Consider the following 17267-nt stretch of genomic DNA (forward strand, 5'->3'; position numbering starts at 1 on the left):
TAATAAAAACAAAAAAAAACGAGCTACAAATGACCTCCGGGCCATAGTTTGGACACCCCTACCAAAGATGGACCAAATCAACATGAACAACTAGTGGTTTGGTCCGCAACACAATGCCCATGTGTGTGTATATCGCATATTGCCTTGTCATCCCCTCCATTACTGTATCATGGTGTTTCAAAAACCGATTTGTGGTTGATTATGGCCTATTATTCAGTGTGGAAGTGGTACGTTTGTCTGCTTATTTTTTGTCCTTCCTTATTCAGTTTAAAATCTATTCTTATGGTTAGGATAAGCTAGTTAGCAGCTCGGTATAGAGTATTGCCGTATTTAAAGAGGCGACCGTCTCTTGTGTCACTTCAGGGATGTCATAGCCTGCGGCCAAAAGCTGTCAACCACACAACCTACATTTGAGATACAACAAGGAACTTCCACAATGCTAAAGGCGAGTTATTATGTCTGATTATTGCATATCACGTCTGCTATATTACATAATATGCATATAAAGGTGACTATGGGGTGATATTGCATGTTTAAAAGGCGCTAATAATGTATTATTGGGTTACATGATCTCAATGAAATGCACGTGACTTACCATGGCTCCGACACCGTACGCCGCTGGGGCGAGTGCAGCGTGGTATGGGTCAGCTGTGTAGACTCTGCCGTAGCTTTTGGAAGCAAAAAGAACAACTGCTCAAAATAATATTCCACATTAAAATAAAAATAAAGAAACCGCACACAAAGGGGGCCAAGGCAGCTCATTATGTATAAATAATAAAGAGCAATCCAGATGACACCATGGTGAAAGACAGATTGCTGATGTTTTCTTTTGACAGACTTTGACACGCAGAACGTGTCTTTAATATCACTTCATGCAACAAAAAAAAAAAAAAAAAAATATCACTTCATGCTCCTGTCGTCAGTCCTTGTCCTTTCTCTCTCTTTTGTGAGGCAGGTCAAAGCTTCAAATAAAACAGCATTATGAAAGACTGCCTATGTATTACTGATAGGAGTATTACTGATATATTTTTAATATATATAATATATACTGGCGGGGCGGCACGGCGGTCTAGTGGTTAGACCTCACAGCTAGGAGACCAGGGTTCAATTCCACCCTGGGCCATGTCTGTGTGGAGTTTGCATGTTCTCCCCGTGCATGCGTGGGTTTTCTCCGGGTACTCCGGTTTCCTTAATCCGACTCCAAATTGTCCATAGGTATGAATGTGAGTGTGAATGGTTGTTTGTCTATATGTGCCCTGTGATTGGCTGGCGAAAAAGCGGTTGAAAATGAATGAATGAATGAATATATACTGGCTTGGATCAGGAAAAGTCCAAATAAACGTTTAACCTTCAGATGTAATATTGTAGTTTTTTTAAATGCGTTGGTTTATGTACACTTTTTATGAGAATACAAACGGTGTGAAAAGAGTTATGACAATGTGGGCCTACTCACCTGTCGCTATAAGCTGCTGCCGCCGCCGCCGCAGCTGCAGGTGTTGCTACTGCAGTAGGCTGGGCATAACGGTATGCCGCGTAGCCACCCTACAAGAGAGAGAAGTGGTGTGTGTGTGTGTGTGTGGCAGAGAAAGACATTCATTAAAAATCTTGCTTTATATCCCGCACACCCTAAGAAGCTAGCAGTAAACTACAGGGTTACAACGTGGGGTGAAGAGAAAGATTAACAAGCAGACAGTCAGTAAAACGGGCTAATTTGGTGCAGCATTCACAAGGATGTAGCGTGGATCTCTCCCTCCATGACTAACCCTCAAAAAATGTATAATTGCAGTGTGTGTGTGTGTGTGTGTATCTTTCCCAATGGGAGTTGGACATGAAGGGAGAAAAGCGCTGTATATGCGGCCCTAGCATAAACACACAGTTAAAGAAAAGCAAAGATATGGCACTTTTACACTAAACGGACACACAAACAACTATAGGTATACATTTACAAAAACGGAGCACATTCCCTCTCACACATTCAAAACATCCTCAGGTGGCCAAAAGGACCAATCAGAGACACAGCATGCTTTCCCCTAACCTTTAAATGTATAGTACTAGTATAGAGAAAACATCCCTTCAGCAACACAACACTCCTGCAATAGCCTAAAGATCAGTCACGATCAAGTCCACCCCCCCTCAGCATTCAAGACCATACACGTTCTAACAGTTTTGGGGGAGGCTGTACCATAGGGGAGGTAAGGTAAAGGATGGAAAGAGGAAGGGAATGTAATCGAGAAGTAGGTGAAGAGGAGGTCAAGTGAAAGAATGAAAGGAGTAAAGTGAATGAGAAGTGTAGGAGAGGACAAAGGGAATTTTTAAAGGGTAAGAGGGTTTGCTTGTAAGTACGTACAGATTGTGTGCATGCCGACACTGATTGGAGTTAGCATGCCACAAGTGAAACACACAGGGAGACTCCTGGAAGGGGTCTGAATCAAGCAGCTGATTACACTGGTCTCACCAATTCTTTAATTTAATTTATTTTCTAGTCTTTTAACCTATATCCCTGTGTGACATATGTGAATCCCCTGGCAGCTTGAAGCGACCGAGACAAATGTATCAACATATACAGATACGGTGTTGCATTTTCTGACCAAAATATGTGTTCAACCACAGTTACATCCTTTTCTGAGCTGTTATGTTATAACAGGGAAGTCAGCCCAATGGCATACACACCCGCCGCTCCTTTTGTTAGGTACAGCTGTACGGAAAAAAGGTTTGATGTGGTCAGAAAAGGTAATTATTGTGGTTGTACTTGGCAGTGTGCTACATCAAACTGAGAGCTGGTTCTAATAGTTTGGTTACAACCGAAAGATGTCGAAGAGACATGGTATCTGTAAAGCTGTCATCATAATGTCTCGTCTGTTTACTAACTTGGCCAATACTTTTTTCCAGTGCATCTTTGTGTCGCAACATCAAGAAGAAAAGCCATTACTGTCTCTGCTTGGCGCCACCTGCTGGTTTCGATATATATATCTATTTACTCTGAATACAAGACAACTTGTCTTTTTCAGATTGCTTCACTGCCTCACAAATTGGATGAATATAGTAATTTATGTTTTGTAAGCTATTGGTGAAAAATGCTACAGAAATACACAATCATCCATTGCCACCTCATGGTTCGAATTCAGCCATCGTTCATGTTTATTCAAAAATGTATTGATAAATAATACTGCTTCAGGCTTGGATTAGTCTGAAAATATGCATTTTGAAGCATGACAAAATGAACTAAAACACAAATAAGGCATTCAGAAGACGCTAATCCCTAATAAAAACACAGGTTACTGTTGCTGTAGTTACCAGCGCAAAGCTAAAAATTACTTCCTGTCCGCCTGACACTCAGCTCCCATGGGGAACACGTTTTTAGCAACACACAACCACAAGTCTTATTTATGACTTGAATTGATTATTTGTTGTTGTTACTATATTGGGTAATGTAGTGTGTAAAGGTGTAATAGGGGTGTTATTTCATGTCTAGAGGGCTCTAATAATATAAACTGCATTTAGAGGGTCATAACAGATTTTCTATGCTCCAACTACAAATATATTCCATTTAGAAATAAAAAAAAAAATCCTTCCATTTTCTACCGCTTATCTTCATTAGGGTCACAGGGTATGCTGGAGCCTATCCCAGTTGACTTCGGTTGCCAGCCAATTGCAAAATACAAAATCCTACTTGGCAAACATTTAATTCACAGTCTGGTCCAGACCCGATTAACTGTGATAAACGAGAAATTACTGTATTTATGCATTAATCTTAAGGAATACATACATACAATTAATTCATTATGAGAACCAGAATCCAGCAGCAATAAACACTCAGTATGATGCAGAACAACCACTAGGTGAACCCAATGTCGTGGCTGTTCAGTTAACCTTCTTGACGTTCTTAAAAGGTATGCATTTAAAATGGCCTCTAAACACTACATTGCATTAATTGCATAATAATTACATATGCATTAATTTAGAAGTAAAACAAAAACAACTATACATGGACTATTCCTGTTCGCCTTGCTCATGTTCATCCACCTCCCTTAGTGGAAATAGGTTCTCCCCCTTCCGCAACTCCACCCTTGTCAGAATCCAGTGAGTTAGTAAAAAGAGGACAGAGAAGGCATCTCAAATCTCAGATGGTCAAAAAACGTCTAGCAGCACGCAGTCATTGGAGACGAGGAGGATGCACACTGGCTCGCGCAAAGAGAGTGTCAACCCTACCTGAGGCAATCTGCCACTAATGTCCTGAAACACTAGTCTACAGAGAGAACAGAAACAGCTCTTGTCAACCTGTTCACGCTCACACACACACGCACCATTACGCACTCATAACTGTAATGGCACACAACTGACAAATGCACAGAAAGCAAACCCTAGAGGAGAACTCACGAGTGTGCAAGCATCTCTGCATTGTTTTGATGTGATAATGAGGATTGTCAGTGATGCTAAACACACCCAAGAGTACACATCTCTGTGGTTTTGATCCGTGCCATCGTCACACTCAAAAACCCACAGGCAAGAGGGGTGGAAACGTAGGGAGCAAAGGGTGAGGTAGTGGGCGGAGTGAGATGTATACTTACATAAAGATCAGCTGCACCATAAAAACCATCCTGATAGGCCATCACACTAAGAGATAAAGAGAGAGAGTGCAAAGGAGGAAAGAAAAAGGCGTGGTGGTGGAGGGTTGTAACAAACCAAGAGAGTGGGTGGAAATAACATTTTTTTTTAAATGGTGTGATGCGCCAACAAGTGGCCAATGCGGGGAACAACACAGGGACAGAAATAAGAAAAGTTTCCAAACAGATTGTGAAGAGAGAAGAGAGAGAGATTATTACACACCGTGCAACATGCAAGAAAAACAACACTATGTCATTGTACATTATCACTAATGTGCCACTACTGTTACTGTTACTTCAGCTGATCACATTGAAACCAGCTGAGGATCATGTCACTATCACTAGGGATGCTCCAATCTATTGGCCACCAATCAGTATCAGACGATTTTTTGGTAAAAACATTTTTTTTTTATTTCCAGTCGACTTTTCATGCATCATTGTTTACACGCTTTTCAGGGAGTGTCCAGCCTTATGATGGTGAGAATATCACAGCCAGCTGACTTAGCTGGGTAGCTCACCCATTATAAGTTCATTATAACTGTTGAGTTCAGACTTTGTGCCTTTTATGTAATGACAAAAATGACCACAATAGCACAAAGACGATGGTCACACTATTTGAGAAGAGATCTGTCTGGTAAATAATGTATGTACAATTTAAAATGTTGCCAGTCATAAATAAAACACAAATAGAAGTTGGACACTGAATCTATTTTCTTTAAAGTTAAGCAGGACAGATTTTAATAGAAAGCTTGAATTAAAAAATATATTATTCAACAATTTATTTCCGAAAACATGCATCAAATTAAATTCACACAATCTGACCAAAAGTTCATTTTTTATAATTACCTATCACATAGAAAACTGTACAGTTAAACTATGTGATCTGTAACAGTCAATCTCACATTCCGTATCGGAATTGGCAGCATAAAACCCTGATCGGAGCATCCCTAATTACCAGATTCGACATACAAATAAATTGTATTTTAGCTCAGCAAAGCCTTATAGTGTCATTTAAACAAAATGATCAAACACAAAGCATTCCCGTGAATGAATATTATGAGTAAAAACGTGCATTTTAAAGTGTGTTTACCCAGGGTAGGTGGGGATGGCAGGTTGTGGCACTGCTGCCCTGACTGCACTGTAGACGGGCCGTGCACGACCCCGCAGATGGGCACCGCGAAAGGTCGCAGCAGCGGCTGCCGTGGAAGCAGCTGTGGCTGCTGTCGGGTATGGAAACCCTGGGACTGATAAAACACATGAGAGAGACCATCTTAACAACAAGAGCAAACATTGAACATTTACTGTACCCTAACGCATCCTGGCTTGCTGTTGTACCTGTGTAGAGTTCAGGACTGTACATGGCTCCTACCACAGGACTCAGCTTCCAGCCAGCTGAAGACAAACAAGACAAATCACATTTCTACAAAAGCACATTGTACAACCAGACCGGAGGCTGAGAACATATGGTAAAGTTCTATCATTCCGAGTAATTACTGTATGTCAAAACTACCTGCAAGGTCATATTCTGAAGTTATCAAATACAGGGGTAATAATAAATATTAAATGAACGAATTAATAATCCCTGTTACATGGTAGACAGTGGTCTATTATTTCTCAAAACATATTGAAATACAAGTGTTATGTAGTATTCTGGCCACGAGGTGGCAGTAATGAGAAAAAACATTGAGAGGTCATGAAGTCAGCCATGGCATGTAGGACATGACATCTGCATGTACGACATGGCATCTCCTCCAATTCGTGTGGAAGTGGTAATTTTTTGGCTTCTTACATTTAGAAGAGATACATTAGAGGCAAACTGGTTAGCTTGTTAGCTCCCTAGCTAGCGGCCATCTTGAGTCCCAGCAGCATAACATTTTCACAACATCAAAATGGTCTTTTGATTTCACATTTTAAAAATACATGATTTTTATGACTGATGGGTAAGAGAAAATCTTGAAATAGAAAACGGACTGGAAAAAAAAGCATTTAATAATCTGACATTTGACACCTTGATATACAGTATTGTTTTAGGGCACCATTAGCTGTTATGCTGTTTAAATTTTATTGCGTGGTTGCAATTTCGCTTGCACTTCCATGTTACGAGTATTATCATCCATAGTCGAGATGCCATAGCTCACAGTCTGATTGATTTATGGCTGTCCTGTTCTTCTGAAACAAGAAATATCACCAAGTTTTAATTTTGCAAGATCTCATAACACAGGATCTTGTGACACCCCTACAATTCAAATAGTAAAAAAATGAAATGACTTTACACAGCAGTGTTGGAGAGTTAAAAGTAATACCGTATGGAAGGGCTGCAAGTCCTTCTCCATTGGAGTACGGGGTCGTCATCTTCTTATTGGTCATCACTCTGGCAGTGGCATTGTTGACCTAAACATTAGAGGAGACACAATATTTAGTAATTGTTAACACATTCACAATATTTATATACAATTTTAGCTCGCTGTTAACTGAATTCAAATAAATTGGGGATTTCTGTATCTTGAGGTGCCATTATCCCTTGACATTGGTTAATTTTGTTGATGAGCAGCAATGGTATTTGATGCATGCGCTTCTTTTGAAGGAGAAAAAGACACTGAAAACGAGGATCCTTGTGAATAGTCAGGCAGCTTTGCACACAAACAACATAACCAAAAAAGGCACACAAAACAAATATTTCAGAACAAAAAAAAGGGCATTCAAAAGGAAATCCGAGATTATTGCATGGCTATACCTTTGGAAAAAAAGGAGGGAGAAAAAAGGTGAATTAAGCAGCAAAGTCATCAGTTCAAGACAATGCAAAAAGAAAAAAAAAACAATCGAATACACAAATTACGCACAGCCAATCAAGAGCGGCTTACGGCAGCAGAGGTGAGCACAACGAGCCAATCAGCAAGCATCGGAGGCAGCGAGAGAGCAATCAAAATAAAAAAATAAGGTTGCCAGCCCTCCCACATCGTACAGAAGAAACAAGAAGGGGAGAAGGACTGAGAAAAGACAGAAATATGGAGGGATGCAGGAAGAGGAGGAGCCAGTCTACATGAAAAGACACAGAACAAGTACATGAGGGGAGAGTGAACGAGGCATCCCAGTATGCGAATCTTCTCATGAACAACACACGTATACATCCAAACACACACACACACACACACACACCAGGAGCTATGTATAATGTGCATGAGCAACAATAAAGGATGGATCACATGAATGAGGAGAAAAATAAAAGATTGGAAGGGGATGCAAATGTCATTCCTCAAATAAATGAAAAACCAAACCCTGGTTGTGAAACACTGCCAGGCATCTCAGGTCAGTGTCGCACACCGATAGACCTCAAAGCACATGACCACCAATGCACACCATCCAGAACCAAACGGGTCAAAAAAAGTCATACAAAGACACCTCTCGTTTTTGCAAGGCATCAGTCTATTTGTGGCTGTTTTCTTAAATAGGAGTGCACATATTACAGCAGGGAGCATGGATTAAATGTTAAGCACTTGCACCCACTTTTCATCCACATATCTTTTATGCGTATACAACGGTCTGCAGAGTTGAAAGCAGATGCACAAAAAATGTTCAGCTACTACACATTAAATACAGGAACACTAGCCTCTCCAACACGGCTTACACGGCACTCATGCTTTAGCATGCTGTCCCACTAAGGTGCCAAAATGCAGCTACTGGCTGTAACACAACACAGAGAGATGACATAGAACCATGATGTCATACAGATGCCGAAATAGAGAGAGAGAGAGTAAACCATGCAGGATACACAGCTCTGGAGTTCAATGCAGTTAGAGAGGTGATTGGAATGAATGCATAAGTGCTATAGGTCATATAGTTGATGCAGTACATTCAGTTATACAGGTGGCTTTCATTATGCCATGCGGTCAATTGCTAATCTCCAAATCCTTTCATTCACCACCTCCCCAAACAATTACAGAATGAGCCAATCAGAATCTGTCAATCAAGCAAGCTCCCACGGGGCCATCATTTGGGTGCATTTTTGTTTCAAGTTGGGGTAGATGGGGTGAGGGTTTTTTTTTTTTATTCAAAAGATGATGCCATGTACACAACTTACCGTTGCCGGGGAAACGGCGCGAGGACACGCGAGCAGTTACCGTGGAGACTGACAACAACAACATACAAAAATCATCAGGGAAATAGAGAAAATATGTGTAAGAAAGAAATGATGAGCCAAAAAAAACAAAACAAGAAAACATAAAGATAATGAATAACCTTGCAGCGTTAAAGAGGAAGTGGTGTCACGTGTAAGCATGTGTCACCTACATGGACCAAAGCCAATCTAGCCACTAACACCACAACAAGCACAATAGAAAACACATGAAAACAAACTTAAATACTAACTACTGGGAGTAATTTCAAAACAAAACTTTATTCTGCTCACCGCTGTGAGGTGTGGATTATATGACAGGACAGAAAATGTACAGCGATACAGTATATGGAGGGCATTGAGGGGGACACAGACAAATGACAGAGACTGGCACGGTGAAGAAGAGTGGCGATAGATGGAGAACGACTCAAGGTGGGGGGAGGACAGGAGAAAAGAGGGTATGATCCTTTCACGTAATCATTCTTCACATACGCAAAGACAGAAATAGTGCTGGACATTCACAACCATGCAAAGGAGCTTTGCTTGCAAGAAAAAAAATAATTGAGCAAATGGTGAGTGTGATGTACTTGATCTTCAAAGCCATTTGCCACTTAAATTTGAGCTCATGCTAAAAATAAACCCACTTCATGAGATGTCTTTGTCAGTGCTGGATGCAAGCTGGTGTCAAACAATCTTTTAACAAAAAAAATAAATAAAAAATTGAAGCATCATCAATGACACCAAATTTCTTTGGACAGTTTCATTCCCAAACACTGGCTCTTTAAGAAGGCCTTGTCATGCACACGCACGTCTCTTAACACCTTTCTGATAAACACCATCTGATTACGTGACCCATCCATGCAGCATACATTAAAACTCCTAATAACACCGACAAGCACTTTGTTTCCACAAAAGGCTAATAACTGGCACCTTCGCTCGACCAAAACGCAATAATGCCCACGCATCATGATTAAAGATGCAAAATGGTGCAGGGGGTGAAAAAACAAACAAAAAAAACAACAAAAAAACAAAACACAAACGATCCTCCATGCTTGTGAGAGAAGCGGATAATCGTCAGCCACCGCGTCTCCCCTGGCCATGCCTGCCACTCCACCCAGCATGCTTTGCAAACCACACAGCTTTGAATGGACAGAGCATGACATCCAACAACAAGAAACAACAGGAAGTGCCGTCCACGCCGACGTGTGCACCGATGCACCATGCTAGAGTGAAGCCAGACAGTTTAGAATCGAGCACATAACAGCCATCCGGAAAAAAGCCAAATGCCTCATTCTTATTGGACATGGAGGGAGAACAAAAGGAGAAAAATGGGCACCTTTCGATGAAAAACAAAGAGGTGTAAGGGCTGAGATACCTCAATTTTACGTCCTTCCACCAGAGTACCATGAAGCTTCTCTCTGGCCCTCTCCGCATCTGCACTTGTCTCGAATGTTACAAAACCGAAGCCCTGCAAAAGAGGGGGAGGGGAAGTAAGGTTCCTAATCTGTTTTTTTTTTGTGTGATTTTAAAATGCACATTGACCCTCGCTGCCATCCTACCTTGGAACCCCTCTCGTTGAAAATGATCTCGACGTCGAGGATTTTGCCAAATTGCTGTACAACAGAAGAAAGAAACAGCAGAACATGAGCATTACACAAGAGGAAGTACTGTACTTTGCCACAAGGTGTCAGAGCTGTTCAAAAACAACGCGGATCTGGCACTGTGCCAGTTGGGAGTCACTCCTTGCAGTATGTTTTCTACATGTGTGCACTTGGCCACATTTTACAACACACAACAAGGCTTCCGGAGTTCACAGGCCACACAGTACAAGAGGGCAATATTTCTAGAGAAACATAACAAGGGTAGTTTGGATACAGACGTCACCAGATGGGCTCTCAGACCAAAGTGATTCGTCATGTAGTGATGCATGGTGGAAATAGGAGGGTGGGGGGGGTTGAATAATTCAGTCTGCTTACCCCAAACATCTGCCGTAGGTCAGGATCTCGGAAGCGGAAGGGAATGTTGGACACGTGGAGGCGTTTGGGTGTCCCCTTGGCGTCTGAGTCATCGCCGATGCTCCCACCGCCGCCACCTCCTCCTCCTGAGCCAGACTGGCCATCAATCTGAGAAGAGCCATCTGACTGCTGGGCCGCAGGGACGAGAGAGGAAAGAACAGACAGACAACAAATAAACGACACATTCATCCATGTATGAAGGAATGAATGTTTTAATGATGCCATTTAGAAAATTATAGATCAGTTAATAACATGACTATTTGCAAAAATAAAATGAATATGCAGTGATCCACATCATTCGCATATAAAACAAATCATGTGCTATCATGAGAGTGGATGCCGTCATTGTGTGGTTGCTGAAAATAAAGCACTAAATGTTGCTGCGCTTCAAAACCTGGCATGAAAAATGCAGGAAGATGCAAAAAAAAGCAGTGGCATATTTGAGTGTCAAAAAAAGCACTAGATTACTATCATATTGGTACAAAGACGACCCTGAATACACTGCAGACCTTCAGACCTTGAAAACATTTTATGAGTGCCCCACTAACTTGAAAAATCCTGCTGGACAGCAGCAAAGCATACAAGCGTATTCAAGGGTCAAATGAGTGCAGTGTACAAAAAATTCACACTAGCAATGTTAGCAACTCTGTACATGTAATATCACCCTCTTTTTCAAGATCCATCTTTGGAAAAATATAAAGTCAAAGCAAATCTGTTTAATATCAGTGAAATCATATTTCATGAATCATACTTGGCTGCTTGACTGTTGTTGGATGACGCTTTAGTGATCACTGTTATCTTAAAATTAGCAGTACAACTCCTCCTCTTTTGCCAACACTGTTTTTCCTGAAAATCTCTGATTAATTGTCTTATATTTGGGTCAATAACACGGTATTATTATTGATACAAAGTATTGTAATCATCAAATTCAGATTGCACAAAGTGGTAAATATAATCTGATGCCAGTATTTTGTACTCAACATTGTCGCCATTTATACACTTAAAAGACAGCATCCATACATTTATTTATTCGTCTTTGCCCTTTCAACCGACCGCTGCAGATTATGTGCAAACTGGTGGGAAACAATGTGAAAGATGTGTAAAAGAATGCGAGCACTCACTTGACCAGTAAGACTGTTGGAAACGCTGGCGACACTGTTGGCTGCTCCGCCTGCTTCCACAGGACCCTGGACCGCACCTGCTGCATACAGGCTGCTGCCGTAATCTAGCGCAAGGCCATTTTGTGGCGGTGGTGGCGGTGGTGGAGGGAAGGTGGAGAAGGGTGGAGGTACAAGCCCTTCCTGACCAGAAGTACTATCCTGAGAGCCCTGTTGGAAGGAAGAGCAGCTTAGTTGGTGACAATCCACACTTGGGTATCGACTTGAATGATCTCCTGACCACACTTTCCTATGAGCTTTAGTTCCTGCCATTTGCAATCCCCATGGAAAATGTGCAATAGTCTACCCCACCACCCCCCTTTCAAATATTCAGTGCACACATCTATTATTGAGGGTCACATGCCCCCGTGCTCAGTGTTGTACAATCGCATGTACCATGCCAGCACACACATACACAAACACACACTCGCCAACGTCTCTCTGCATACTAACCACCTTTGACACGCAAACACCCACACACCTCACGCAAACTGTTAGCATGGAAGTCTTCCCAAGAGCTCTGTGTTTAGTCCGGAATATACTTCATGGAAGTTACCATGTGCGTAGGAGACGCAACAAAACAATGCAGGCACCCACAAGGACACAAAGCAGGCCATAATAAACACACACACCGAGGCCGTGGCTGCAGGGATGGTTACCCTAAATGGTCACAGGAGGTTGACTTAGTGGAGGAGGGGGCATTGAAAGTGACAACTGAAGAAGTATGGCCTGTGTCCAACATGGCCCTTTAAAAAGAGATAAATAATCAGTGTCTTGTGAATCTATTTTTAACTTTTAACAAGATATCTTAATATGCTGTTGACAACACAGTAACTCTTTTTATTGTGGTATCCAAGTCAAAATAGAGGCGGGAAAATACTTAAATGTAATGCCGGAATGGGGTATCAAGTTTAACAATTCTATCACCCTGTTGTGTTGACAGCAATTGTCACTGTCCGACCAATTGATTATCTGTCAAAGCCAGACACTGACTGTTGTTATCTTCATGCATGCAATTATCTGAATGTGGTATTTCATGTTACTGTTCAAAAGCTTAGCTCTGTGTAAAAGGCACAGGTGGATACATGCCATTATATAAGGTTTTGATGCTAACTTCTTGCACTTGAGTGACAATTAAAATAAAAAAAAATATTACCACCATGTTTACAGATGGGGGGGCACAAACATTCACATGCAAAGCCGGATGTTTCGCATTCTCCTACATAGTAACAATTCACAAAATTAAAACAGAAAGCACTAGAAAGACTCTAAACCAGTGCTCTGCTAATGTTTTTAAGGACCTCCTGCAAAAAAATAAAACATAAAAAAAACACTGGCCAAAGATTCTCTATAGCAGGGGTCCTTAACCATTGGGTCCATGGGAAACTTTTAGGAGCAATGATTTTGTTAAAGCTATACAATAAGCAGCTCACCTTGACAATACTCTGTCATTATATTTACTGTTTTCATATCTAAATGTGTAATAACATTCACTTCTTTTTACATTTGTATGACAAAAAGGTTAAAATGTTACTTTAAAAATTGCCTGCATGAATGATTTATGATGGCAACAGTTTGACCCTGAAAGAGAACATTTCAGTTTTTTCCTGTTGGAAAAATGGATTTTGAAATGTGAACAAAATTGGAGGACTATACCAGCATCACACATCGGATTGTGTTTGGCTTTACAGAATCCACCTTAACTATTCAACTTCCTTCTGTGTAGTCCACCTACTCCTTATCTTCTCCATTCATCACTCTAATTAAATATCATAATAAAAAGAACTAAGTATAGCACTGGGATCACATTACATAACAATTATTCGGTTAGTTTAAATTACATTTTCCTTTCAAACCAAACATCACATCAAAAAAGATGCCATGCTTACCTGACATCTGGTAGGCTACACTGACGGTGTGTGTGTGTGTGTGTGTGTATGAGTGCATGCATTTATGAGACAGGCGGCAGTGATGCCCATCTGAGTAGCACAATAGATCTCTGTCCCTTTGGGAGTGTTAAAAGTGTGTGGGATGGCTCGTGTGTGTGTGTGTATGTATGTGTGTGTGCCATCTGTCTCCCAGCTTTTGACCTTTCGCAGTGACACACCTGTGTCACAGGCCCTTACTTCAGTGTCAACCTAGGGGCCTGCGAGCCGCCATGGCTGCCACACAGCCGTCACAGAGTGCAAATTTCACTCATCATATTCCTATTACATATCCTATCGGCTTGTCTCTTTTGGCACCAGCACATCAGTTTTCCAATGCACTTATATTACCCCGGTGTGGGTGGTCGTCATGGCGACTCTGCGTGAAACCACTGCGGCATCATTTACAGCATGCAACATGAGCCTGTTTTGGCGCTAAACAACAGTGAAAAAATGACTTCCCAGCATACTACTAAGTGCATACACAGAACATAATTTAGTGAAATCTGCTGTTATTTATGCTGTATAATTTAGGTGAATAAATGCTTAGAATGAATGGCAAGTTAGAAGTCCTTGGTTGCACACGTGCTTCTCCTGCCCAGAAATCCAAGAAATGGTGCTGGATCTCGGCACCAGATACCAGATCAGTACAGTAGCCAGATTACGGACCAGTGTGTCCAACTTTATTCACATGTTCCGAGAGCAGCTGTGTGCACTAATTTCAAGCCTGCAGCTGTACGAACATCTTCCCATCTCATCTCATCCAAATGCACATTTTCCCCTATAAGAGTTGACATCCCTTTCCGTTAACTAATACTGAGAACACACACAAATAATCTCAAACTGAAATGGTTAAGATGCAATACAGTAATTACGTGAACGGGAACTATACTCATGTTTTTAGCTGCAGGAGGACATGCTAAAAATATGACCTGGGTGGCCTAATTTCTTTTTTGCAAAATTGCAACTTCTGGACGAGGTGAAAATGATAACGGGTGGAACAGATCACTTATGGGTCACCCGGTGAGAACATAAATGGAAACAAAGGAACTAAATCTGTTCCTGTGCGGTAGTAGTTGATCACTTCCCTTGGGTCGTATTATAAAATATTTGACATGACTTACAGGTATCTTAAGTATGGTTGGTGGTTCTTGTATTGACACCACAAATGGAATTACATTCTGATGATAGGCAAGCAATGGTTTCAACTATGAGTGGTCGTTATGTCCCAAGAACAGACCAAAAGGCATGCTGGAACCTCTACGAACGTCACTAAAAGCCTACAAATTGGAATTTTATGTTAGGGGGGGCGTATAACATAGTTAACATAGCCTCAAGGGTATACATTGTCACCACCGCTTCCCACATCCGTGAAGCAGTCATGGTGTCAGTCGTTCCAACTGTGCCCTGCGTGATGCCACACAACAAGCAGACATTTCCTTTAGCGTTGTTAATTCCATTATTTGCAAGGGACCTACTTGAGAATACCTCCCAACTTGCTCCAACAGGTGGTGGAAAAGTTAACACATTCATGTAAATGAGACATTGTTTGCACATAAGGTTGTTTTTTTGCTTTTATGGATTTTACATTAGCATGTTTTTTTTGGTGAACAAATGGTTGTTATCCTTTTTTTGTCCAAGTGTGTCCACTACAGGTAAAATCATGTTAAATGTCCATTTCTCCATTTCATAAGTCATGTTTTTGAATGTAAAATTTTGCATGCTAAAAAGCATTTAACAGACTACTGCATAGATATTTTGTGGCATAAGATCCTCTCCTCCCCCTCCCTCTTTGCAAAACGTTGTAAAAGTGATGTTAAATGTTCAGTTGTAATTGTGTTTGCATTATTTTGTACATGCAAAACTATAATTATTCCCTAGAAAATGTTTTGTTAGTTTTGTCTGGATTCATTGGATTTACATGATTTTCTATGAGTTTGCTTTGGATAAAATCTGCTATGGTTTAAGTCAGGTGATGAAGATGGGTCACATCCATTGTCTGGAACTGATTTTTGTAAACTTCCTTTGTCATACACCCCCAAATATGGTCAATTGCGGTTATACACGGTTATGTTTGATGATCATTTGGCCATTGTTTTTAACCTTGAAGATTTCATCTATATTGGCGTTCCAATCACCTGAAGGCGCAGCAGTGAAAATTTGACCATACAAAATACAAATTATTGACACAGAATTACTATACAATCAATTAATCAATTAATTGTGTTCAAATTTTCAAGTCAGTTAAGATACGGTTTGTGTTTTTAAGTGTGCAGGACGAGGAGGTGCATGGCTTCAAATGTCTTTATGAACCCCTGCTCGAGAAGAAATCCTTTGCCAGGCAGGGATTGTGAACTGCAGGGGTGTCCTGTTTGAAAAACCCAGTCATAATCACACAGCCGAGTCATGAGGGATGTCCCCTGCGACATCTCCACATAGCCAGTGGCCATTTGACGACCCTGCACAATCTGAAGCTCTACTGTTTCACTGAAGAAAAAAACACCAAGGATCATGATGGTTCCCATCTAACCCTAATCCTCCTGTCATGCCAGGTACATTTTTGTTCTTAGAACACTTATCTTGCAAACGTAATTTGATGGTTATTGGACCGCACTAGCAACAACCTTCATTTGGACCGAGAATCGTCCCGTGTCCAATGACATTTTTATGGATCTACCACATGATTTTTTGGTTCCTTGATGCATCCAACCTCAGCATGCTGCAGTAGGACTTGCTTCGCTCAACAATTCGACCACGTTCAAAGAGAGAAATCTTTTTTGTCTTTGCCTCATCTTAAAATTTTGATCAGCAGTTTATATTTAAGGGTAAAGTTTTGAATGAGGATTTTCCCAGCCATCATCTTTCTTTTACCCAGACAAATAAAAAGTAAACCTTATTTGGGTGTCAATAAAACTCTTTTGTATGTCCTTTGGGAGCACCAAAATAAACATTATGATGTGTGGTAATTTAAGTATGCTAATGAAGAAAAATATTTGCCAAAGTAATAAGACTCCCCTACGGGCCATTATAAGGACTGTTGGTCATCTGCACAATGTTTTCAAACCCAGAGGTTTACTCCCCACCTTTAGAAAATGTCTAACACAATTGTGGAAAAGTTTGCTTCAAAAGAACCTAACTTACAATTTCCACCTACTGTTTGAGAGAACAGTGTTGACTTCAAAACACCGGGAGGACACATCTACATTCTGTCCAATTTGTTGGTAAAACCACCCTCTGAGAGACTGTTGGTGACTCACACAAACACAACTCACTTGACTAACAATGACTCAAACTTGGACAACCTGTGAAGCAGCTCAGAAGGGCGGCAATTCGGACAATTTGGTTTTCATACAGTATCTTGGCCTCGTCACTATGAATTATCTCTTCAGCCATAAAACAACCCTGTGTTTCTGTTAGAAGACTGGCCTTTTCAGATGACAACTGTTTCAGCAGCA

General features: G+C 41.0%; 1 protein-coding gene across 4 annotated transcripts in view; it reads right to left on the minus strand.

Annotated features, from left to right (window-relative positions):
* LOC131100957 (RNA binding protein fox-1 homolog 2-like) overlaps positions 1–17267 on the minus strand; it is a 38043-nt gene that overhangs the window by 3342 nt on the left and 17434 nt on the right. For 2 of the 4 annotated variants that reach the window (XM_058046176.1, XM_058046179.1), the window contains 10 exons: positions 11852–12058; positions 10692–10859; positions 10275–10328; positions 10091–10183; positions 6908–6995; positions 5940–5996; positions 5695–5848; positions 4569–4614; positions 1454–1542; positions 596–668 (listed from right to left, as the gene is read on the minus strand). In XM_058046176.1, coding sequence (XP_057902159.1) covers positions 596–668; positions 1454–1542; positions 4569–4614; positions 5695–5848; positions 5940–5996; positions 6908–6995; positions 10091–10183; positions 10275–10328; positions 10692–10859; positions 11852–12058 — 1029 coding nt within the window. Of the gene's footprint in view, positions 1–595; positions 669–1453; positions 1543–4209; positions 4247–4568; positions 4615–5694; positions 5849–5939; positions 5997–6907; positions 6996–10090; positions 10184–10274; positions 10329–10691; positions 10860–11851; positions 12059–17267 lie in introns of all 4 variants that reach the window. The other 2 variants (XM_058046178.1, XM_058046177.1) reach the window with 2 other exon arrangements.

The sequence above is a fragment of the Doryrhamphus excisus genome, chromosome 1, assembly GCF_030265055.1.
Source record: "Doryrhamphus excisus isolate RoL2022-K1 chromosome 1, RoL_Dexc_1.0, whole genome shotgun sequence".
NCBI lineage: Eukaryota > Metazoa > Chordata > Actinopteri > Syngnathiformes > Syngnathidae > Doryrhamphus > Doryrhamphus excisus.